Source organism: Hyperoodon ampullatus (genome assembly GCF_949752795.1).
Source record: "Hyperoodon ampullatus genome assembly, chromosome: 10".
NCBI lineage: Eukaryota > Metazoa > Chordata > Mammalia > Artiodactyla > Ziphiidae > Hyperoodon > Hyperoodon ampullatus.
Window position 1 is genome coordinate 31,306,981 of NC_136923.1, and position 24,473 is coordinate 31,331,453.

A 24,473-nucleotide genomic window follows, 5' to 3' on the forward strand; every position below is an offset into this window, starting at 1 on the left:
TTGGCCTCAGTTCTCTGCTTTTTGCCAAAGCACTCTTCACTTCGTTCTACTTTTTAAGAGCCATAGATATTTTGGTGATAAACCTCAAAATACAGTATTTTAAAAGCACTTCAGCTAACATTTGTAAATCAGGAGATTTCACATAAAATTTCTGACCTCTTTTTTAAAAAAATCAGAAGTTAACATTGAGTCTGCTTTCTTGCGCAGCAAGCAGTCAGCTAGAGCAGAGTGGCAACTGCACACTTTTAATGGAGCTTTAAGCTCTCCTGTGAAGTTCAGTCCTCTCCACTCATAAGGATGTGGGTGCAGTCAGACCCTTCCTGCTTCACTCATTTAAGTGACCTGCCACGGCCCTCTAGGCATATAGTTTGCAACCCCTGATTTAGAGGATAATTGCCGAATGGTCCACTTTGCCTTGGTTCTTTAACTAAAGCCTTCACATAACCAGAGGCAGCAAATAAAGTTAATATTTTTATAGCCACACCAACATGAATATTTATTTAGAGACCACTTACTGTTCCAGTTACCATAGAATGTTCAACCTTTCAAATAAAAATTTTTATTTTTCATGTTATTCTTAATTATGATGGATTGATTTTAACATTTAAATTATAAAAATTTATACTTTTAATTTAGGTTTTCAATGACAAGAACAGTTTTAAAAATTAATAACCATCATATTAAACAGTGGGGGTAGCCACTTAGTCAAGACTCACTGAAATAAATCTTACTTCTTCTTTAATATAATTTCAGTCAGTTGGTGATGGTATCAGATGAACATCAATGTCTTGCCACCAAAGTATGTATTAATGTACAGTGAATTTAATTCCATTTGAATAGGAAGTTCAGTTATGAGATATTGCTGAGAATGAATCTTTCATTGGAGATATAACAAAGTAGTATGATAAATTACAATGCCAATTCTTTTAGTAACCTTTACCACTTAAATACCCAGTGTTTGTCATTTAGATAGATAGAATTACTCTTTAGGAGTTGTACTTTCTTGAACCACAACTCTGACGGAATATGTTATAGATTTTATTACAAACTGAAAGAGTGGCATAGTGTTTTTAAAGTTTCCCCGCAAAGATCATTTTTCCCATAGAGCTAGTGATTTGGAAATTTTTGGTTCTTAACAGTATTTAATTTCTTAAGTGCCATTAAATGAACAGAGAATGGAGGAGGCAGATTTTTTTAGATGTGTATTTAAGACATAATTAGAGAATGTCTCTCAATGAAGTCATTCTAACCTAGAATCCACTGTAGTGTCTGTGGTACTTATTTGAGGGTTTGTAAATGTTTTCATGTGCATATCATTTAATAATACTTGTTTTTCACTCTCTCTACTCACCTGTCTAATGTGGGTGTTGAAGAGATTTGGGAAAATGAGCAGTTTCATGCTTTTCTCTGCTGACCCTGAATGGTTATGTGAAATAGGGACAACTACATAAAAATATTTGTTCTGGAAAATGAATGATTACCCAGCTTTAGGTCACCCTATTTTCAAATCAATTGAACAGGCAGAGTAGTGTTAGAGGTAAAATCTGGCCTTGAGAGCTAGATTGTAGGGGTTTGAAACCTAGCTGTTGTCACTTCCTGTCTGTGGGCCCTTGGGCAAGTCAGTTATCTCTGTGTGCTTCAGTTTTCTCATTGGTTAGGTCATGACAATTATAGAACCTACTTCACAGAGGAGTTGTTACTATTAAATGAGTTATTACTTAGAATAGTGCCAAGCTCATAGTAAGTGCTTAGTTACTGTTAGTTGATATTGTTATTTACTATTTTCTCTTGACCTGAATCCATGTTTATTAATTTGTGAATATGTTATCATAATAAACATCTGAACTTGCAGTTTATTTCAATTAACAAATACCTTTTGAGCCCCTACTGTAGGCTAAGGTCTGTGCCAAAAGATGTGAATCCAAAGGTGAATGGTGCACAGTCTTCTCATCCATGAGATTATAATAGGCAGAGGAGGCAAACATATAAACAAGTTAATGATGATGGGCAGTGGTTAACACCAAACTAGTCTTAGGAAACAAATGCTGCTAAAGGAAAATATCAAACTTTTCTAGCCAAGTTGGAGCTTGTTATAAGTGGATATATTTGTGCTAAATTGTGAATACACACAAATAAAAGCATGGAAGTTCATGTCACGTTTGATCCCTTAACTGGGTTGTATAATGGGAATGTACAGAATCACAATGCTGGAAAAGAAGACTAGATGAAACCATGAAGGGCCTTGAAAGCCATGATAAGAAATTTAAATTTTCAGTCCATTAGAGATTTCTTTTTAAATTTTAATGTGGAGGGCTTCCCTGGTGGCGCAGTGGTTGAGAGTCCGCCTGCTGATGCGGGGACACGGGTTCGTGCCCCAGTTCGGGAAGATCCCACATGCCGCGGAGCAGCTGGGCCCGTGAGCCATGGCCGCTGAGCTTGTGTGTCCGGAGCCTGTGCTCCGCAATGGGGAGCCACAACAGTGAGAGGCCCGCGTACCGCAAAAAAAAAAAAAAAAAAAAAAAAAAAATTTTAATGTGGAGAAGTTTCACAATATTATCTGTATTCTAGAAAATGAGTACAATGTCAGAATAAAAAGAGCTAGAGGCAGAGATACCAATTAAAAGGCTGTGCGAAGTCCAGTTGAGTCATATTAGCCTGAATTAGTGTAGTAGCAAAGAAGTAGAAGAGGAGAATAGATATAAAAGATAATTCAGGATTTAAATTAGTGAAAAAAAGGGAGAAAATGGCACTGACTTAATCTAGGGCTGGAAATTGGCAAAGTACATGTGCTACCAACAAGGGAAATATCCTGTAGGAGCTTAAATGACTGCTTAGATTGCTGTTTCTGACCATGACAGAATATCTGGTATCAAACTGTCCTTCCTACTATAAACAAATATAAAATTGGAAAAAATATTTGCAATAAGACTTTTCAACCATTTGGATAGCAGGCAACATACTTTTAAAAGAGAGAAACAAATGAGATGAGTCCTATATTCCCAAGCTTTCTGAAGACCCATTCTGGACTGCAGTGCAGAGATGGGAGCCCAGACAGGGCATGGCATCTTGCTGAATAGAGACAGAGATCAGAGTTAAGGATGACTGAGACTGAGGTAGCCAGAATTTGTAGGTTAGTGTATCTGAGAGGAGCTTCAGAAATATACATCAGGGTCTTCTTGAACCTTTTTGCATGCTTACAGTAGGACCCCCTGAAGTAATCACAGACCAGCCCCTGGGGAAAGAACACCTACTAAGCAGCTGTGACACACAGGGCTAGGAGATATTCAAGTTCTGGCCAGAGTGAAGAGGTATCACTGAACACATACAGGAGAAATTCCAGAAAGACAATATTACTTAGAAATGGAGCTTATCTAGTCCTGGAGAAAAGGTCACCTTATACCTGACCTAACAAATATAAAAACTCACATCAAAAGGTCAAGATGATCTGCAAATAAACTTCCACCTGGAACATCTTTAGGACTCTTCTAAGAAAAACAATGAAATCCAAAAGCCCAAAAACTTAGTAGCCATAATGTCCAGCATACAATTTTTTAAAAATGGATACTAGATAGGCGAACTGGGTAAACATGATCCATAACCAGGAGAAAAATCACAGAATAAAAATTCAAGGGCCTTAAAATAACTATTATAAATATATTAGAGAATTTAAAGGAAACTTTGAACATAATGAGGGAGCAAATTAAGAAACCCCAATGGAAAAAGGAAACTATGAAAAGAAATTTGGAAAAATACAATGTTGAAATGAAAGTTTCACTGGATAGACTTAACACTAAGTTAAACACTGGGGAATATCAGTAAAATTGAAGTCAAGAATATAGAAACTCTTCAAACTGAAGCACAGAGAGAGGGGAAAAGCCTGGAAAAAAAATGAATATAGTCTGAATGGCCTGTGAAACAATATCTGTCAGTCTAATATATGTGTAATTGGAGTACTATAAGGAGAGCAAAAAGAGATTGAGCAGGAGAAACTTTATAGAAATCATGGTTGAAATTTTTCAAATTTTGAAAAATATACCCATAGATCCAGTAAGCTCAACAAACTATGAGCTGAGAAACACACAAAAACCACACCAAGATCACACCATGGTATATCATAACTAAAAAAAAAAACAAACAAACCCACAAAAAACCCCACAAAGATCACACCATGGTATGTCATAATTAAATTGCTAAAAATCAATGATAAAATCTTAACAAGCAGCAAGAAGAGAAAAAATCAATTATACACAAGAGAACAATGATAAAATATATCACCAGCTTTCCATCAGAAGCAATGAAAGTAGGAAGACAATGAAATAGTGCTAGGGAAAAAAAAATGTTTAAACCTGTCAACTTAGAATTCTTTATCTAGTGAAAATATTCTTCAAAAATTGGAGCAAAGGGCTTCCCTGGTGGCGCAGTGGTTGAGGGTCCGCCTGCCGATACAGGGGACGTGGGTTCATGCCCTGGTCCTGGAGGATCCCACATGCCGCGGAGTGGCTGGGCCCATGAGCCATGGCCGCTGGGCCTGCGCGGCCGGAGCCTGTGCTCCGCAATGGGAGGGGCCACAGCGGTGAGAGGCCCACGTATCGCAAAGGAAACAAAAAAAAAAGAAAAAAAATTGGAGCAAAATAAGAACATTTTCAGACTAAAAAGTTGAGAGAATTGGTTATCAGCAAACCTGCACTACAGAAATATTAAAGGAAGTTATTCAGGCTGAAAAAAATGTGCCAGATAGAAATTTGGATCTAAATGAGAGAATGAAGAGGACAAGTAATGGTAAATTAATAGGTAAATCTAAAAGGTTCTTTATTCATATCATAAATTCTTTCAAAGTATTTGATTGTTGAAAGCAAAAATAACAATGTAGAAGTAAAATATGTGACAATAATAACACAGAGATGGTAGTATACTTTTATGAGGTTCTTATCCAGAAGATATTCTAATATTTATTCAGGGTTAAATTGTTAGAAGTTAAAGATTCATATTGCAAACTTTGGCAACCATAGCAAAAAGTAAAAGAACAACTAATCAACAAATATAGCTAATCAACAAATTGCTAATCAACAAATTGAGGAAATTAATGGGGCACTAAAAATATATTCAATCCAAATTACAGGAGAACTAAACAAAGAGCAGATGGGACAGATTGAAAACAAATAAATTGGTAGCCTTAAAATCAAACACATCAGAATAATTACATTAAATGGAAATGGACTAAACACTCCAACAGAAAGACAGAAATTGTTAGATTGAATAAAAAGTGAGGCAATTATATTCTGTTTATAAGCAGTGCACATTAAATTTAAGGACACAGGTAGGTTAAAAAAATTTTAATAGAAAAATTTTTACCTTGCAAACACAAATTATAAGAAAGCTAGAATGGCTCTCTATTAATATCAGTCAAAGTAGACTGCAGGACAAGGAATATTATGTAAAGAGGAATATTTCATAATGATAAGGGGGTCAAACATGTAGAAGATATAACATCCTACATGTGTACATAGCTAGTAACAGTGCTTGCAAATGCATGAAGCAAAAACTAACAGAACTGGAGAAAGATAAATACACAATTATAGATGACGATTTCAACACTCCCCTCTCAGAAATTAACAGAAAATCAGTAAACTTGAAAAATGCTATCAGTCAACCTGACTTATTTGACATTTCTAGGATGTTTAATCTAACAATTGCAGAATAACACTATATTCAAGTATGCATTGAATGTTCACCAAGATATATGGTATATTAGGCTGTATTAATCTCAGCAAAGTTAAAAAGACTGAAATCATACAAAGTATATTCTGTGGCTAAATGGAATTAGATGGAAATTAGTAACAAAAATATAATTGAAAAATCCTCAAGTACTTGAAAATAAAGCAACATACTTCTAAATAACCTATAAGTAAAAGAAAACTAACAGGGAATATTAGCAAATATTTTAACTGATATTTTTACTAATTTTAAATGGTACGGAAAATAAAGCATACTAAAATTTGTGAGATGCATTAGAGGCATCTAAAGTATGCAGAAAGAAATAATCAAGAGAATAAGTCAATGAAATGGAAAATGGGCAATGGAGAAAAATCACTGAAACCAAATTTGGATTTTTGAAAATATTTACTAAGTGATAAACCTAGACTAATCAAGAAAAAAAGAACACACACACATTGTCAATATCAAGAATGAATGTAAGGAAAAAGGAAAATAAGGGAATATTATGAACAATTGTATACTAATAAATTTGACAACTTAGATTAAGTGGGAAAATTCTTTTAAAGACACATTACTAAAACTGATACTAAAAGAAATAGAAAATCTGAGTAGGCTTATATCTATTTTTAGAAAATGAATTTGTAATTTAAAACATTTAAGACATAAAACATTTAAAAATGTACAGGTTCGGATGGCTTTATGGGTAAATCTAACCAAACATTTAAGGAAAGAATAATTCTCTCTCTCAGACAATAAAGGAGAAGGAACTTTTTCAATTCACTTAATAAAATGTGGCCAGCATAATTCTGATACCAAAACCAGGAAATATATTAATTCCCAAAAGAGAACTATAAATCAATACCACTCAAGAACATAGACACATGGATCCTTAACATCATGACCAAGTGGTGTTTATTCCAAGAATTCAAGGTTAGTCTTATACTTGAAAATTAGTCAGTGTAATTTTTCATATTAACAGAATGAAGGGGAAAAGTCATAAAGTCATCTGAATGTATGTAGAAAAATCATTTGATGAAAATTCATTAGCCATTAAAATGAAAACTCACATCAAACTAGTAATAGAAGGAAACTTGTTGAGCCTGATAAAAGGCCTCTATAAAAAACCTACAACTAAATGATACTTAATGGTGAAATATTATCAATACTTACCTCCTAAGATGGGGAACAAAGCAGAGATATCCACACTGACTGCTTCGATTCAGCATTGCATTAGAGGTCCCAGCAAGTGCAATAAGATAATAAAGAGAAATTTTAAAACATACAGATTGAAAAAGAAGAAATAAAAGTTTCTCTCTTTTCAGACAACATAATCATCTTGTAGAAAATTCTAGAGAGGACTGCCATGTCCTGCCCGCTGTCTGCTGCACACAGTGGGGTGTTGCTCTGGGACCTTACTTCAGACATGCAGAGACTCTCCCTGGAGTGTCTCAAATGCATGCAGCGTGCATGAACACTGGATTGGGATCAGTGAGCTGAAAGATACAGAGCAACACGCTTGGCTGGATGAATCCCTCTGGATTGTGGATGGAAAAGACCGTGAGCACTGTTTGTTTTAGAAGGGTCTTCATGCTCTGGCCGGGTGTCAGGCTTGAGCCTCCGAGGTGGGAGAGCCGAGTCCAGGACACTGGACCACCAGAGACCTCCTGGAACCACATAATGTAAATCGGCAAGAGCTCTCCCAGAGATCTCCGTCTCAACGCTAAGACCCTGCTCCACCCAATGGCCAGCAAGCTCCAGTGCTGGATGCCCCTTACCAAACAACTAGCAAGAGAGGAACAAAACCCCACCCATTAGCAGAGAGGCTGCCTAAAATCATAATATGTTCACAGACACTGCAAAACACACCACCAGACGCAGCCCTGCCCATCAGAGAGACAAGATCCAGCCCCACCCACAGGAGCACAGGCACCAGTCCCCTCCACCAGGAAGCCTAAACAAGCCACTGAAGCAACCTCACCCACCAGGGACAGACACCAAGAACAATGGGAACTACAAACCTGCAGCCTGTGAAAAGGAGACCGCAAATGCAGTAAGTTAAACAAAATCAGAAGAAAGAGAAATATGCAGCAGATGAAGGAGCAAGGTAAAAACCCACTGGACCAAACAAATGAAGAGGAAATTGGCAGTCTGCCTGAAAAAGAATTCAGAATAATGATAGTAGAGATGATCCAAAATCTTGGAAATAGAATGGAGAAAATGCAAGAAACTTTAACAAGGACCTAGAAGAACTAAAGAGCAAACAAACAATGATGAACAACACAATAAATGAAATTTAAAATTCTCTAGAAGGAATCAATAGCAGAATAACTGAGGCAGAACAATGGATAAGTGACCTGGAAGATAAAATAGTGGAAATAACTGCCTCAGAACACAATAAAGAAAAAAGAATGAAAAGAGGCCCGTGGGACAACATTAAACGCACCAACATTCGAATTATAGGGGTCCCAGAAAAATAAGTGAAAAAGGAAGGGTCTGAGAAAATACTTCAAGGGATTATAGTTGAAAACTTCCCTAACATGGGAAAGGAAATAGTAAATTAAGTCCAGGAAGTGCAGAGAATCCCATACAGGATAAATCCAAGGAGAAACATGCCAAGACACATATTTATCAAACTATCAAAAATTAACTACAAAGGAAAAATATTAAAAGCAGCAAGAGAAGAGCAGCAAATAACATACAAGGGAATCTCTATAAGGTTAACAGCTGATCGTTCAGCAGAAACTCTGGAAGCCAGAAGTGAGTGGCCGGACATATTTAAAGTGATGAAAGGGAAAAACCTACCACCAACATTACTCTGCCCAGCAAGGATCTCAATCAGATTTGACAGAGAAATTAAAACCTTTACAGATGAGCAAAAGTTAAGAGAATTCAGCACCAGCAAACCAGCTTTACAACAAATGCTAAAGGAACTTCTCTAGGCAGGAGACACAAGACAAGGAAAAGACCTACAATAACAAACCCAAAACAATTAAGAAAATGTTAATAGGAACATACATATCGATAATTACCTTAAATGTAAATGGACTAAATGCTCAACCAAAAGACACAGACTGGCTGAATGGATACAAAAACAAGACCCATATATATGCTGTCTACAAGGGGCCCACTTCAGACCTAGGGTCACATATAGATTGAAAGTGAGGGAATGGAAGAAGATATTGCATTCAAATGGAAATCAAAAGAAAGCTGGAATAGCAATTCTCATATCAGGCAAAATAGACTTTAAAATAAAGACTATTATAAGAGACAAATAAGGACACTACATAATGATCAAGGGATCAATCCAAGAAGAATATATAACAATTGTAAATATTTATGCACCCAACATAGGAGCACCTCAATACATAATGCAAATGCTAACAGCCATAAAAGGGGAAATCGACAGTAATACATTCATAGTAGGGGACTTTAACACCCCACTTTCACCAATGGACAGATCATCCAAAGTGAAAATAAATAAGGAAACATAAGCTTTCAATGATACATTAAGCAAGATGGACTTAATTGATATTTATAAGACATTCCATCCAAAAACAACAGAATACACTTTCTTCTCAAGTGCCCATGGAACATTCTCCAGGATAGATCTTATCTTGGGTCACAAATCAAGCCTTGGTAAATTTAAGAAAATTGAAATTGTATCAAGTATCTTTTCTGACCACAATGCTCTGAGACTAGATATCAATTACAGGGAAAAAATTGAAAAATACAAACACATGGAGGCTAAACAATATGCCACTGAATAACCAAGAGATCACTGAAGAAATCAAAGAGGAAGTAAAAAAATACCTAGGAACAAATGATAATGAAAACACAACGACCCAAAACCTATGGGATGCAACAAAAGCAGCTCTAACAGGGAAGTTTATAGCAATACAATCCTACCTCAAGAAATAACAAAAACGTCAGATAAACAACCTAACCTTACACCTAAAGCAATGAGAGAAAGAAGAACAAAAAAACCCCCAAAGTTAGCAGAAGGAAAGAAATCATAAAGATCAAATCAGAAATAAATGAAAAAGAAATGAAGGAAACGATAGCAAAGATCAATAAAACTAAAAGCTGGTTCTTTGAGAAGATAAACAAAATAGACAAACCATTAGCAAGACTCATCAAGAAAAAAAGGGAGAAGACTCACATCAACAGAATTAGAAATGAAAAAGGAGAAGTAACAACTGACACTGCAGAAATACAAAAGATCATGAGAGATTACTACAAGCAACTCTATGCCAATAAAATGGACAACCTGGAAGAAATGGACAAATTCTTAGAAATGCACAACCTGCCAAGACTGAATCAGGAAGAAATAGAAAATATGAATAGACCAATCACAAGCACTGAAATTGAAACTGTGATTAAAAATCTTCCAACAAACAAAAGCCCAGGACCAGATGGCTTCACAGGCGAATTCTATCAAACATTTAGAGAAGAGCTAACACCCATCCTTCTCAAACTCTTCCAAAAAATTTCAGAGGAAGGAACACTCCCAAACTCATTCTATGAGGCCACCATCACCTTGATACCAAAACCAGGCAAGGATGTCACAAAGAAAGAAAACTACAGGCCAATATCACTGATGAACATAGATGCAAAAATCCTCAACAAAATACTAGCAAACAGAATGCAACAGCACATTAAAAGGATCATACACCATGATCAAGTGGGGTTTATTCCAGGAATGCAAGGATTGTTCAATATACGCAAATCAATCAATGTGATACACCATATTACCAAGTTGAAGGAGAAAAACCATATGATCATCTCAATAGATGCAGAGAAAGCTTTCGACAAAATTCAACACCCATTTATGATAAAAACCCTGCAGAAAGTAGGCATAGAGGGAACTTTCCTCAACATAATAAAGGCCATATGTGACAAACCCACAGCCAACATCGTTCTCAATGGTGAAAAACTAAACCATTTCCTCTAAGATCAGGAACAAGACAAGGTTGCACACTCTCACCACTATTATTCAACATAGTTTAGGAAGTGTTAGCCACTGCAATCAAAGAATAAAAAGAAATAAAAGGAATCCAAATCAGAAAAGAAGTAAAACTCTCGCTGTTTGCAGATGACATGATACTATACACAGGGAATCCTAAAGATGCTACCAGAAAACTACTAGAGCTAATCAGTGAATTGGGTAATGTAGGAGGATACAAAATTAATGCACAGAAATCTCTTGAATTCTTATACACTACTGATGAAAAATCTGAAAGATAAATTAAGGAAACACTCCCATTTACCATTGCAACAAAAAGAATAAAATACCTAGGAATAAACCTACCTAAGGAGACAAAAGACCTGTATGCAGAAAACTATAAGACCCTGATGAAGGAAATTAAAGATGATACAAATAGATGGAGATATATACCAGGTTCTTGGATTAGAAGAATCAACATTGTGAAAATGACTATACTACCCAAAGCAATCTACAGATTCAATGCAATCCCTATCAAACTACCAATGGCATTTTTCACAGAAATAGAACAAAAAATTTCACAATTTGTATGGAAACACAAAAGACCCCAAAAAGCCAAAGCAAACTTGAGAAAGAAAAACAGCTGGAGGAATCAGGCTTCCAGACTTCAGACTGTCCTACAAAGCTACAGTAATGAAGACAGTATGGTACTGGCACAAAAACAGAAATATAGATCAATGGAACAGGATAGAAAGCCCAGAGATAAACCCATACTCATATGGTCACCTTATCTTTGATAAGGGAGGCAAGAATATACAATGGAACAAAGACAGCCTCTTCAATAAGTGGTGCTCGGAAAACTGGACAGCTACATGTAAAAGAATGAAATTAGAGCACTTCCTAACACCATACACAAAAATAAACTCAATATAGATTAAACACCTAAATGTACGGCCAGACACTATAAAACTCTTAGAGGAAAACATAGCCAGAACACTCCATGACATAAATCACAGCAAGATCCTTTTGACCCTCCCCCAGAGCAATGGAAATAAAAATAAACAAATGTGGCCTAATGAAACTTAAAAGCTTTTGTACAGAAAAGGAAACCATAAACACAATGAAAAGACAACCCTCAGAATGGGAGAAAATATTTGCCAACGATGCAACTGACAAAGAATTAATCTCCAAATTATACAAGCAGCTCATGCAGCTCAATATCCAAAAAACACACAACCCAATCCAAAAGTGGGCTGAACACCTAAATAGACAATTCTCCAAAGAAGACATACCGGTTGCCAACAAACACTTGAAAAGATGCTTAACATCACTAATCATTAGAGGAATGCAAATCAAAAGCACAATGAGGTATCACCTCACAGCTGTCAGAATGGCCATCACCAAAAAATCTAGAAACAGTAAATGCTGGAGAGAGTGTGGAGAAAAGGGAACCCTCCTACACTGTTGGTGGGAATGTAAATTGATACAGCCACTATGGAGAACAGTATGGAGGTTCCTTAAAAAACTAAAAATAGAACTACCATATGACCCAGCAATCCCACTACTGGGTATATACCCTGAGAAAACCATAATTCAAAAAGAGTCATCTACCACAATGTCATTCCAGCACTATTTACAATAGCCAGGATATGGAAGCAACCTAGGTATCCATCAACAGATGAATGGATAAAGAAGATGTGGCACATATATACAATGGAATATTACTCAGCCATAAAAAGAAACGAAATTGAGTTATTTGTAGTGAGGTGGATGGGCCTAGAGTCTCATACAGAGTGAAGTAAGTCAGAAAGAGAAAAACAAATACCATATCCTAACACCTATATATGGAATCTAAAAAAAAAAAATGGTTCTGATGAACCTAGGGGTAGGGCAGGAATAAAGATGCAGACATAGAAAATGCATGGGGAGGGGAAGGGTAAGCTGAGGACATGGGGAGGGGAAGGGTAAGCTGGGACGAAGTGAGAGAGTAGCATTGACATATATATACTACCAAATGTAAAATAGCTAGCTAGTGGGAAGCAGCTGCATAGAACAGGGATGTCAGCTCGGTGCTTTGTGGCCACATAGAGAGGTGGGAAAGGGAGGGTGTGAGGGAGGCACAAGAGGGAGGAGATATGGAGATACATGTATACATATAGCTGATTCACTTTGTTATACAGCAGAAATTAACATTGTAAAGCAATTATACTCCAATAAAGATGTTTTAATAAAAAAGAAAATTCTAGGGAACCGACAAAAACTAAAGAAAACCTAGTAACGTAATTGAGTTTATCAAGGTCCCAGAATACAATGGCAGTATACCAAAATCAATTGTTTCTATATATTTCTATACAAAGTTGTAGCAGTAAACAATTGAAAATTATAAATCTTAAAAATATTTACAATACCATGAAAAATATTAAATATTCAGGAATAAATTTAACAAAATATATGTTAGACCTTTACAGTGAAAGCTATAAAACATTGCTGAGAGAAATTGAAGACCTAAATAAATGGGGGCATGTTGTTTATGGATCAGAAGACTGTATTTGTTAAGCTGCCAATACTCTCTCAGTAAATCTGTTGGTTCAATCTAATCCCAATTAGAATCCCAAGAGGCTTCTTCTTTTTTTTTTTTCAGAAATTAAGAAGATACTTCTGAAATTTACATAGAAATTCAAAGGTCCTAGAATAGCCAGAACAATTTTCAAAAAGGAAAATTTATTCCTCATGGTTTCAAAACTTGGTTTAAGCTTACAGTAATGAAGACATTATGTTCTTGGCATAGATACCAATAAAAAGTTCAGAAATACACCCACACATGTATAGTCAGTTGATTTTCAACCAAGACATCAGAGCAATTTTTTGAGAACTGGAACGTCTGAGTATTCATATAGAAGAAAGAAAAATGAACCTCAACCCATACTTCATACCATTCACAAAAATTAATTTAAGATGAATCATATACCTAAATGTAAATACTAAAACTAAAGAGCTACTTTAAGAGATTTCTTAGGACCCAGAAAGCATTAACCATAATAAAAAATTAATTGACAAAATAGACTTCAATAAAATTTAAAACTGCTCATCAAAAAGATATTATTAAGAAAATGAATAAGCAAGGCACAAACTGGGAGAAAATATTCTTAATACATATAACTGACAAAAGACTTGTATTCAGACTACATCCTACACCTCTATAATAAAAAGACATAACTTTTTAAGGCAAAAATAATTAAACAAAGATTATACATTTGGTTAAATAAGCATACGAAGAAGAGCTCTATACCATCAGTCAGGGAAATTCAGATTTAAAACACAGTTACCACCACTACTTCATCCAATAGAATGGCTAAATTAAAAGAGACAGGAAATACTAAATGTTGTTGAGATGTAAAGCAATTTCATAAATTTCTAGTGTAAAGGAAAATGGTATAACCACTTTGGAAATACCTTTGGAAGTTTCTCATAAAGTTAAACATTTACCCTTTGACCCAACAGTTCCACTTCTTCATGTCTGTTCAAGGAAATGAAAATATATGTACACAAATTTGAATTTCACAGCAGTTTTATTTATGATAGCCAAAATCTTGAAATAATGCAAGTGTCCAACAACAGAAGACTGAACAAACAAATTGTGGTCTATTCATAGTGAGCTCCTACTCAGCAAAACAAGAATGAACTACCAGTACATGCAAGAACACTGATGAACCTCAAATCTTAGCCTAACTCTAAGAAGCCATTTACTGTGATTTCATTTATATAAAGTAATTGAATAGACAAAATTAATCTAAAGTGAAAGAAGTTAGTACTTGCCCTTAAACGGTATGACTGCTGAGATTGATAGGAGAGCTGCACAAAAGATCGGTCTGCAGTGATCGAAATGTTCTATATCTTGATAGAGTATGGTATACAGATGTATGAAATGGTCAAAACTCATTGAACTGCACCCTCAAAGTCTATGAATTTCATGGTAAGAACGTCAAAAAGATCATATGGTTAACATACATTGAGCATTTACCATATGCTACACACTATTAGAAGTGCTTACATGTATTTAAACATTGAATCCTAACAACTGTATGAGAGATGTGTCATTATTATCACGATTTTACAAATAAGGAAAGAGAGTCACAGAGAGGACAAGTAACTGCAAAGATTATATAACTAGTAAGTGGTGGAACTGGAATCCAAATCCAGACAGTTTGGCTCCAGGGCCCAAACTCTTGCATCCCTCAGAGGAATATATTTAAAAGGTGTTGTCAGTAGAGGTTAACTGGAGGGAGTTGACAGACAGATAAAGGAATAGAATATAATTCAGAATTTTTAAAGTATTTCAGGGTAATTAAATTAAATCTCAAGATATGGCCGTGTGAGTGGATTAAGGAGTGAAGAGGAGAGGAAGACTTTAAGAAAAGGTTAAGGGACTTTTAGGGTGTTGAATCAGAAGGTAAGATGAACCTGGTCCCAGTATTTTCCAGGAATGTGTGTATAGGATGGTGCTTGTGTACCTGAGGAGGTAGGAGTGACTGGGGCATGATGTGAAGCTGAAAGGGTGGAAGAGCCTGTCTCTGCAATGCCTCAGGCTTCAAAGAAGATAGGGTTCCCAGTCAGAAGAGCAAACTCTCTTCTAGTGCCACCCCGCCCCATGGCCTCAAAATAGGGGGCTGTAGAAGCACAGGTGAACTGCGTAAGTGAACTTCAACTCCAGACTTGAAGGGGAAGTAATATCTCAGAGAAAAGCCAGGTTTCAGTTAAGGTAAGGTGTGTAGGACCCTTAGAAGAATATAAAGAATATGGGTACTTTTCAGTAGTAAGGATTTCAAAGGGCACAGTGAAAGGGTGACTTGAGGATTAGCAAGAGAAAGATGGGACAGCTGTTTCAGGAAGAGATAGCTTGCTGGAGGAGGATAGGAACTGGGAGGTAGAGATTGATTGCTGAACAGGTATAATGATGACACTTCTACAAGGAATTTGCCTTTCCTTGGTTCAGCCATGAGCTACTACCCTGGCAGCCCCGACCTCCAGTCATCAACTCCCCTCTCTCCATATAAGGGCTTGTGGTGATTTGCTTTTCCTGGAGAAATTGCTTTTAATACACTAGTAATAGGTAATTACTTCCCCTGACCATGTGGAAATTACTATTGCAATCTCTGCTTACACCACTTAATAAACACAATATGATGGTGAAAAAGATAGATAAAGTCATTGTAATCAGATTTTCTCTTGAGAAATTAAAGCTAAAGTGAAAAATTATTTTAAAAAGAGCAAGAATAAAAGCCTTAAAACCTTGTTTTTTGTTATTTCAGGAGCATGAAAACAGAATGAGGTTCTAAAATTCTGGGAAAAGATGCACTTTAGGAATTCTAGGTTATGAAATTGTAATTTTTTGTTTGTCATTCCTTTTTAGCAAGGCAATGCTGACTAGAGCTGTGTACTGTTAGCGACTCAGGCTCTTTACACACAGGCAAAATGAATCCAGTTGTCTTCAGATCTTTCCTACGGTATTGGCAGAGAATAGGGGCACAGGAAATCAAAAGAGTTCTGGGACAACCAAGCGCTTGTTATTGCAAGCTCTTGAATGTGTGTGTGCACGCGGGGGCGGGGGTGTGTGCACGTGCATGCATGTGTTTCACCAGTACAGTGAAGCCATATGGCCAAAACATTTCAGTAAAAACTAGAAACTGATGCTTTGAATAATGCTTTCACCCTTTGGCAGTCAGTTGTTTCACGTAAAATTCCATGCTGGAACTAAATACCATAAACTCTCTTATCAATCCAAGAAACAAACTAAACAGAACTGTCTCTTCTTTATCAAGATTGCTGTCTTTCCTGTGCTTATTTCTTAAGGACCCATAATTATATATATTTTAGATCAAGAGCTCTTCCCTGATGGCCTAGAGTTGCACATAGGAATAAAGTGATTAGAGATCAAGAAAAATGTCAAAAAAGGGATTTTAAGAGTGAATGATATCCCCAAGGATAATGAAAATATTTTATAAAGATCAGCTGTAATTCAGATAACCCACCTGTTGATAGTAGAGAGTTCATAGTCTTTTATAAAACTTCAGAAAATTATCACAGAATTTATATGAATAATGAGTTATTTGTGGAAGCTTATGAAAATTGTAACCTTTAGAAATATCAGCTAAACCAAAAAAAAATTTCTATCCACTAAACTAAAAAAAATTTTTCTATTTCCTCTAACCAAGGAAGATTTGTGAAAGATATTCCCATCTTTTTCAGGAATTACTCCCATCTGTACTTCTAAGAGATGGATTCACTAAATAACTTACCAGTTCTCACACATTTATGGTGTTTGTCGAATGATGATATAATGAAAGATTGAAAGTATTTGTGTAGGCATGTATGTATATGCGTGTCTTCATATATTCATACACACACATGCATACCATTATTTGTTGAGTACTTTCCATGAAGCATGAAGTCCAAGCAGAGGGAATAAAAGCAGTTTGACTAGGATATATAAGAAGTATATAAATCACACCTACAACACAAGCCACAAAATCAAAAGTAAACAACAACTGGGATTACATCAAACTAAAAAGCTTCTGCACAGCAAAAGAAACCATTAACAAAGTGAAAAGACAACCTATAAAATGGAAAAAATATTTGCAAGCCATATATCTGATAAGGAGTTTATATCAAAAAGTATACAAAGAACTCATACAACTCAATAGCAAAAAAAAAAACCAATTAAAATGGATAAAGGACCTGAATAGACATTCTTCCAAAGAAGATATACAAAAAGCCAACAGGTATATGAAAAAATGCTCAACATCACTAGTCATTAAGTAATTGCAAACTAAAACCACAGGGAGATATAACTCATACCTGTTAGAATGGGTATCATCAAAAAGACGAGATAAATGTGTATGATTGCAGAGGAAAGGGAACCTTTGTGCTTTGTTGGTGGGATTGTAAATTGGTATAACCACTATGGAAAACAGTATGGAGGTTCCTCAAAAACTTAAAAATAGAACTACCAAATGATCCAGCAATTCCACTTCTGGGAACATAGTCAAAGGAAACAAAAGCACTAACTCAAAAAGATATCTGCACCCCCGTATTCATTGTAGCATTATCTACAAGAGCCAAGACATGGAAATAACCTGTGTCTGTCTATAGATGAATAGATAAAGAAGTTGTGGCATATATGTACAATGGAATATTTTTCAGCCATAAAAAATGAGAAAATCGTACCATTTGCAACAACATGGATAGACCTTGATGGCATTTTATGCTAAGTGAAGTAAGTCAGATAGAGAAGGATAAGTACTGTATGACCTCACTTATATGTGGACTCTAATGAAAACAAAGCAAAACAAAAACCACCAGACTCATAGAAAAAGAGACAGATTTGTGGCTACTAGATGTAGTGGGGGGTGGGTGTGAGGGCAGAGCAGGAATTGAAGGTAGGTAATCAGAAGGTACAAACTTCTAGTTATAAGATAAATAAACACTAGGGATATAACGTACAGCATGGTGACTATAGTTAACACTGCTGATGAGCTATATAGGAAAGTTGTTAAGAGAGTAGACCCTGAGAGTTCTCATCACAAGGAGAAATGGTTTTTTTTCTTTCTGTTGTATCTGTATGAGATGATGGATGTTAACTAAATCTATTGTGGTAATCATTTCACAATACACGTAAATCAAATCATCATGCTGTACACCTTAAACTTATACAGTGATGTCAATTGTTTCTCAATAAAACTGTGGAAAAAAAGAGAAAAAGTGGGTGTAGAAGGTAAGGGCCTGGTTTCCTGGACTTGCGCTGTTTAAAGGAGGTCGACACCAATTCCCAAGCAGATCTGGCAGATTCTGATTGGGTCTTCAGGTGCAGCCAGCTGGAGGGTTTATCTAAGCAGAGAATAAAGGGGGATGGTCCTGAGAAAAAATGCCCAGCACATTCCCATACCACCCTGGGCCTGGAAGCCCTTATTAGTTGTTCAAAACAAAACTCAGTTGTCACCTCCAGGCATTTCCTAGATGTAGGAAGACTCAAAATATTTATTTCAAACAAAAAAAGATAATTTAAAAAGCAGTTATTAACTCTAGAAATCTAAAGAAGTTGCATAAGGAAAGGAAAGGTAATCATAGAGCATCACTTGGCTCAGATGTGTACAATATTTACATAGTCACAATAAGGAAAACACAGAATATGAATTTTAAAGAAAAGAGAGAAAGAGAAGAATGAGAGATAATTATCTAGGGAGGATGGAGTCAGGAAAGTTAGGTGTATAAGTGAGCTAAAAATCTTATCTACCGTAATAGGAAGTCAGCAGATAATGTCTAAAATTGATGAATCAAGAGGTATTATTTTAAAATACAGAGAGAAAAAAGGGTTAGAAGTTGACAGTATGATTGCATGAGTGGAAAAGTGACAAAGGGATACATTTTGTATAAAACTTTCGTTAAGCCCGTGTCTAACACCTGATAAGCACTTAACACCTGTGGGGAAGAATGGATGAATGGGATTCCTGATGGGACAAACCAGCTGAAAGATTGGAATTGGGGCATAATGTTAAGTTTTTAAGGAATGGAACCCAAATTTGTAACAACAATAATAACGCTGGTATAATAATGTTAATAATTAGTGTTGGATAGCTGGAAACCCCACTACCTCCATATAACCTGAATTTTACCAAGCCCTGATGTTTCACCATGTGGCATGCATACTGGATTTGTCCCTTACATTTCACTTCCTATGCTAGCCTTCAAACCAGACCCTCCTCACTTCATGCTTAAATGACTGGTAGAGACTAATTGGTGCTTCTGTGCCTCAGTCTGTCTCTACTCTGCCTCAGCCTTCTTCCTACCACCCCAAACATTCCTGCATCAGGGTTAGTCCAGACTTCCAATACTCTACTTTTCTCACATTCTCCTTCAAGAACCACAGTGACACTTGACCCTCTGGGATCCAAGTTTCTCTTCTTGATCTTCCAGCTCCTCCAGAACCTGGCCTCACTGCCCTATCCAACATTACTTCCCACACTTCCCCAGAGCGCACCATTCCGCTGGTCGAGCCAGTCTCATTGTTACATCACACTCAATCCTACCTCCTACCTTTTATTACAACTGACTCCTTTTCCCCCAAAAGACCAGAGCATTCTCATCACCTAGGAATAAAATGTTACTGTTGAGACATCTACAAAGAAAATAATTTTACATATTTAATCAATAATTTACTGCAGTCTCTTTTACTTTTCTACTATGGAAACAAGCTCAGGTTCTCCTGCATATTAAAATCAATACTTCTAAATGGAATTTGACTTTTAAAATGACATTATTATTTCCTTTATCAATTAATATATCTTTTCATTTTGATAAGTTAATAAAATAGACCTTATGTAAACTGTGCTTCTAAGCAAATAATGGAGGAGCCTAATATTTTAATCAGAGACAATTTTCTTTTCTTTTTTTAAATTTTTTCTTTTTCATCTTTGTTGGAGTATAATTGCTTTACAATGGTGTGTTAGTTTCTGCTTTATAACAAAGTGAATCAGTTATACATATACATATGTTCCCATATCTCCTCCCTCTTGCGTCTCCCTCCCTCCCACCCTCCCTATCCCACCCATCCAGGTGGTCACAAAGCACCAAGCTGATCTCCCTGTGCTATGCGGCTGCTTCCTACTAGCTATCTATTTTATGTTTAGTAGTGTATATATGTCCATGCCACTCTCTCACTTTGTCACAGCTTACCCTCCCCCCTTCCCATATCCTCAAGTCCATTCTCTAGTAGGTCGTGTCTTTATTCCCATCTTACCCCTAGGTTCTTCATGACATTTATTTTTTCTTAGATTCCATATATATGTGTTAGCATACGGTATTTGTCTTTCTCTTTCTGACTTACTTCACTCTGTATGACAGACTCTAGGTCCATCCACCTCACTACAAATAACTCAATTTCGTTTCTTTTTATGTTTGAGTAATATTCCATTGTATATATGTGCCACATCTTCTTTATCCATTCATCCGATGATGGACACTTAGGTTGTTTCCATCTCCTGGCTATTGTAAATAGAGCTGCAATGAACATTTTGGTACATGACTCTTTTTGAATTATGATTTTCTCAGGGTATATGCCCAATAGTGGGATTGCTGGGTCATATGGTAGTTCTATTTGTAGTTTTTTAAGGAACCTCCATAGTGGCTGTACCAATTCACATTCCCACCAACAGTGCAAGAGTGTTCCCTTTTCTCCACACCCTCTCCAGCATTTATTGTTTCTAGATTTTTTGATGATGGCCATTCTGACCGGTGTGAGATGATATTTCATTGTCGTTTTGATTTGCATTTCTCTAATGATTAATGATGTTGAGCATTCTTCCGTGTGTTTGTTGGCAATCTGTATATCTTCTTTGGAGAAATGTCTATTTAGGTCTTCTGCCCATTTTTGGATTGGGTTGTTTGTTTTTTTGTTATTGAGCTGCATGAGCTGCTTGTAAATTTTGGAGATTAATCCTTTGTCAGTTGCTTCATTTGCAAATATTTTCTCCCATTCTGAGGGTTTTCTTTTGGTCTTGTTTATGGTTTCCTTTGCTGTGCAAAAGCTTTGAAGTTTCATTAGGTCCCATTTGTTTATTTTTGTTTTTATTTCCATTTCTCTAGGAGGTGGGTCAAAAAGGATCTTGCTGTGATTTATGTCATAGAGTGTTCTGCCTGTGTTTTCCTCTAAGAGTTTGATAGTTTCTGGCCTTACATTTAGGTCTTTAATCCATTTTGCGCTTATTTTTGTGTATGGTGTTAGGGAGTGTTCTAATCTCATACTTTTACATGTACCTGTCCAGTTTTCCCAGCACCACTTATTGAAGAGGCTGTCCTTTCTCCACTGTACATTACTGCCTCCTTTATCAAAGATAAGGTGACCATATGTGCGTGGGTTTATCTCTGGGCTTTCTATCCTGTTCCATTGATCTATATTTAGCACAGACAATTTTAAATACTGCTTTTCTTTTAACTGCAAAAATTCTTTTTTCTGCTTTTGCCCTGCCGTCTTATATATGTCATAATTTTTTACTAAACGATTATTTGCTCCTTTTCTTTAACTTAGTAAGACCATTTAGAGAATTTATGTGATGAAGTATTGAGGGGTCTAATTGTTTAATGGGCAGAAATTAGTCCCTGCAAGAGTGCTTTAAAAACTGGCAAATACCTGGCATAATTACAAATTCTTTAGAAGAATCTATTTCTGTACAGTAGGTTAATTGGTTATGAATAAACAGCAATGGCTACAGTTTAGACCCAGCTTCTAATTTCAGTTTCATCCATGCTTTTTTTTAAACAAATATAAGTGGCTAATTGTGATCAAATTAGTCCTCTTGAAGGAACAATTGGCTACTTATCCTTGATTTTCAAGATTTAAGTGGTCTAATGCACCTACAGTTAGCTTCCCACTAGCATACTGCCTACTGATCTAGAGTTACCTCCCTAAGTTGTCAAAACCTTGTCTCACAATGGGAACTCTTTAGCCAGATGACCAGTGTACAGTTTAGATCATGATGATTTCTTTGGAAGAATCAAGACAATTTTTAAGAAAATTGAAGCCAAAACAGATAGATTTGCCTAAAGGGGAAAATTGGTTTGGGGCTGGTCGACCCAGACGATTGCCTCAATTCTGGACTTTGCATTTCATTTATGTGATTTTACATGGTACTTACTCCTCTTTCCTTTTTTAATTTTAGTGGTGCAATCTATGCATTGACTTGGTGGCATTTACCAGTGAAATATTCAAAGGAGCAGTTTTCCAGTCACTGGATGGAATTATTGTCTCAGCTAACTGTAAGCTACGGAAGATCTTCACTTTAAAATGCAGGCCTCAAGACACTGCTGATAAAGACGGTATGTTCAAGCTGCTATCAAGATTTTTTAGTTCTTCAATTTTTAAAAAATTGAGACATGCCTTTGGACAGTAAGAGTACATGGTAGTGGTTTTTGAAATTTTATCTTGCTCTATTTAATTGTGGAAAGAACACTTAACATGAGACCTATTTCAACAAATTTTAAAGTATACAATATGTTATTGTTGACTGTAGGTACAGTGTTGTACAGCACATCTCTAGAGCTTATTCATCTTGACTGAAATTATATTACTATATTAATTTTCTAATGATCATGTTAAAATAGAAAGATGGTTGAGTTATTCCTCATATTATTTCTAAAGAGACTGGAAATAATACATTAATTACTCATTAAACAATTAATGAATATACTCTGCAGGAAACTGAGCCATCTAGAATTCATAAAGCAGCACAAACTCTCCTGCTAAGATAGTTTTAAACAACTGAAAGTATTGAGAGACTACTGATGCTTCTTTTTGATTTTCGTCTGGGATTATTTTTAACAAAATCAATTCTTCTAGAAACCCAGGAAACAGGACTGCACATAAGATGGCAAAGGTGATTTCTTAGAAGTTTGCATGTAGACTTTAGATTTGTGCTCCATCTGGATGAGTGCCTGTGAAATCCTTCTGTGTTTCATTCTGTGGAACAGGACACTGTAAATTTCATTTGATAATAAAACACAGCAATGCATTTACAGTTCCCCAAAAAGATCATAAGCCAGGAAGTATGGCCACTCATATACCACTTAAAGGCTATACAAGTGAAAGATTTCATTTAAAAAAAAATGGCACCCAGCTAATAAGAAACCTCAAAATTTATAGAAATATAGGTGAATTCTACATCAGATCATAAGAGGTAAATCATAACCTAATTAATACTTTTAATAAATGTAAGGAAAAAAAATGAATCAAAAATTGGCAGATTAGGGCTTCCCTGGTGGCGCAGTGGTTGAGAGTCCGCCTGCCGATGCAGGGGACGCAGGTTCGTGCCCTGGTCTGGGAGGATCCCACATGCCACAGAGCGGCTGGGCCCGTGGGCCATGGCCACTGAGCCTGCGCGTCCGGAGCCTGTGCTCCACAACGGGAGAGGCCACAGCAGTGAGAGGCCCGCGTACTGCAAAAGAAAAAAAAAATGAAAACCCTGAAGACTTCTCCAGAAAAAATGGTGGAATGAATTTAGTAAAGTCACAAGAAACAAAATCAATATACAGAAATTTGTGGCATTTCTATACACTAATAATGATCTATCAGAAAGAGAAATTAAGGAAACAATCCCTTTTTACAGTTGCATCAAAAGGAATAAAACACCTACTAATAAATTTAACCAAGGAGGTAAAATATCTGAATACTAAAAACTATAAGACACTGATGAAAGAAATTAGGGAAGACACAAATAAATGGAAAGATATTCTGTGTTCATGGATTGGAAGAATTAATATTGTTAAAAAGTTCATACTACCCAAAGCAATCTGAAGATTCAGTACAATCCTTATCAAAATTTCAATAGCATATTTCACAGAACTAGACCAAATAATTCTAAAATTTGTATGGAACCACAGAAGATTTCAAATAGCCAGAACAATCTTGAGAAAGAAGAACAAAGCTGAAGGTATCTTGCTTCTTGATTTCAAGCTCGACTGCAAAGCTCTAGTAATCAAAACAGTATGGTACTACCATAAGAACAGTTACACAGATCAATGAAGCAGAATTGAGAGCCCAGAAATAAACCCACACATATGTGGACAATTAATTTACAACAAAGGAGCAAAGAACATACAGTGGAGAAAGGATAGTCTCTTCAGTGAATGGTGCTGGGAAAACTGGATAGCCACATGCGAAATGTAACTAGACCACTATTTTACACCATACATTAAAGTTAACTCAAAATGGATTAAAGACTTGAATGTAAGACCTGAATCCATAAAATTCCCAGAAGAAAACACAGTA

At 36.1% G+C, this 24,473-nt stretch overlaps 1 protein-coding gene across 4 annotated transcripts in view; it reads left to right on the forward strand.

Annotated features, from left to right (window-relative positions):
• CFAP20DC (CFAP20 domain containing) overlaps positions 1-24,473 on the forward strand; it is a gene marked incomplete at both ends in the record, with an annotated part of 268,246 nt that overhangs the window by 104,655 nt on the left and 139,118 nt on the right. For all 4 annotated transcript variants that reach the window (XM_079712102.1, XM_079712105.1, XM_079712103.1 and 1 more), the window contains one exon: positions 22,369-22,525. In XM_079712102.1, coding sequence (XP_079568228.1) covers positions 22,369-22,525 — 157 coding nt within the window. The remainder of the gene's footprint in view (positions 1-22,368; positions 22,526-24,473) is intronic.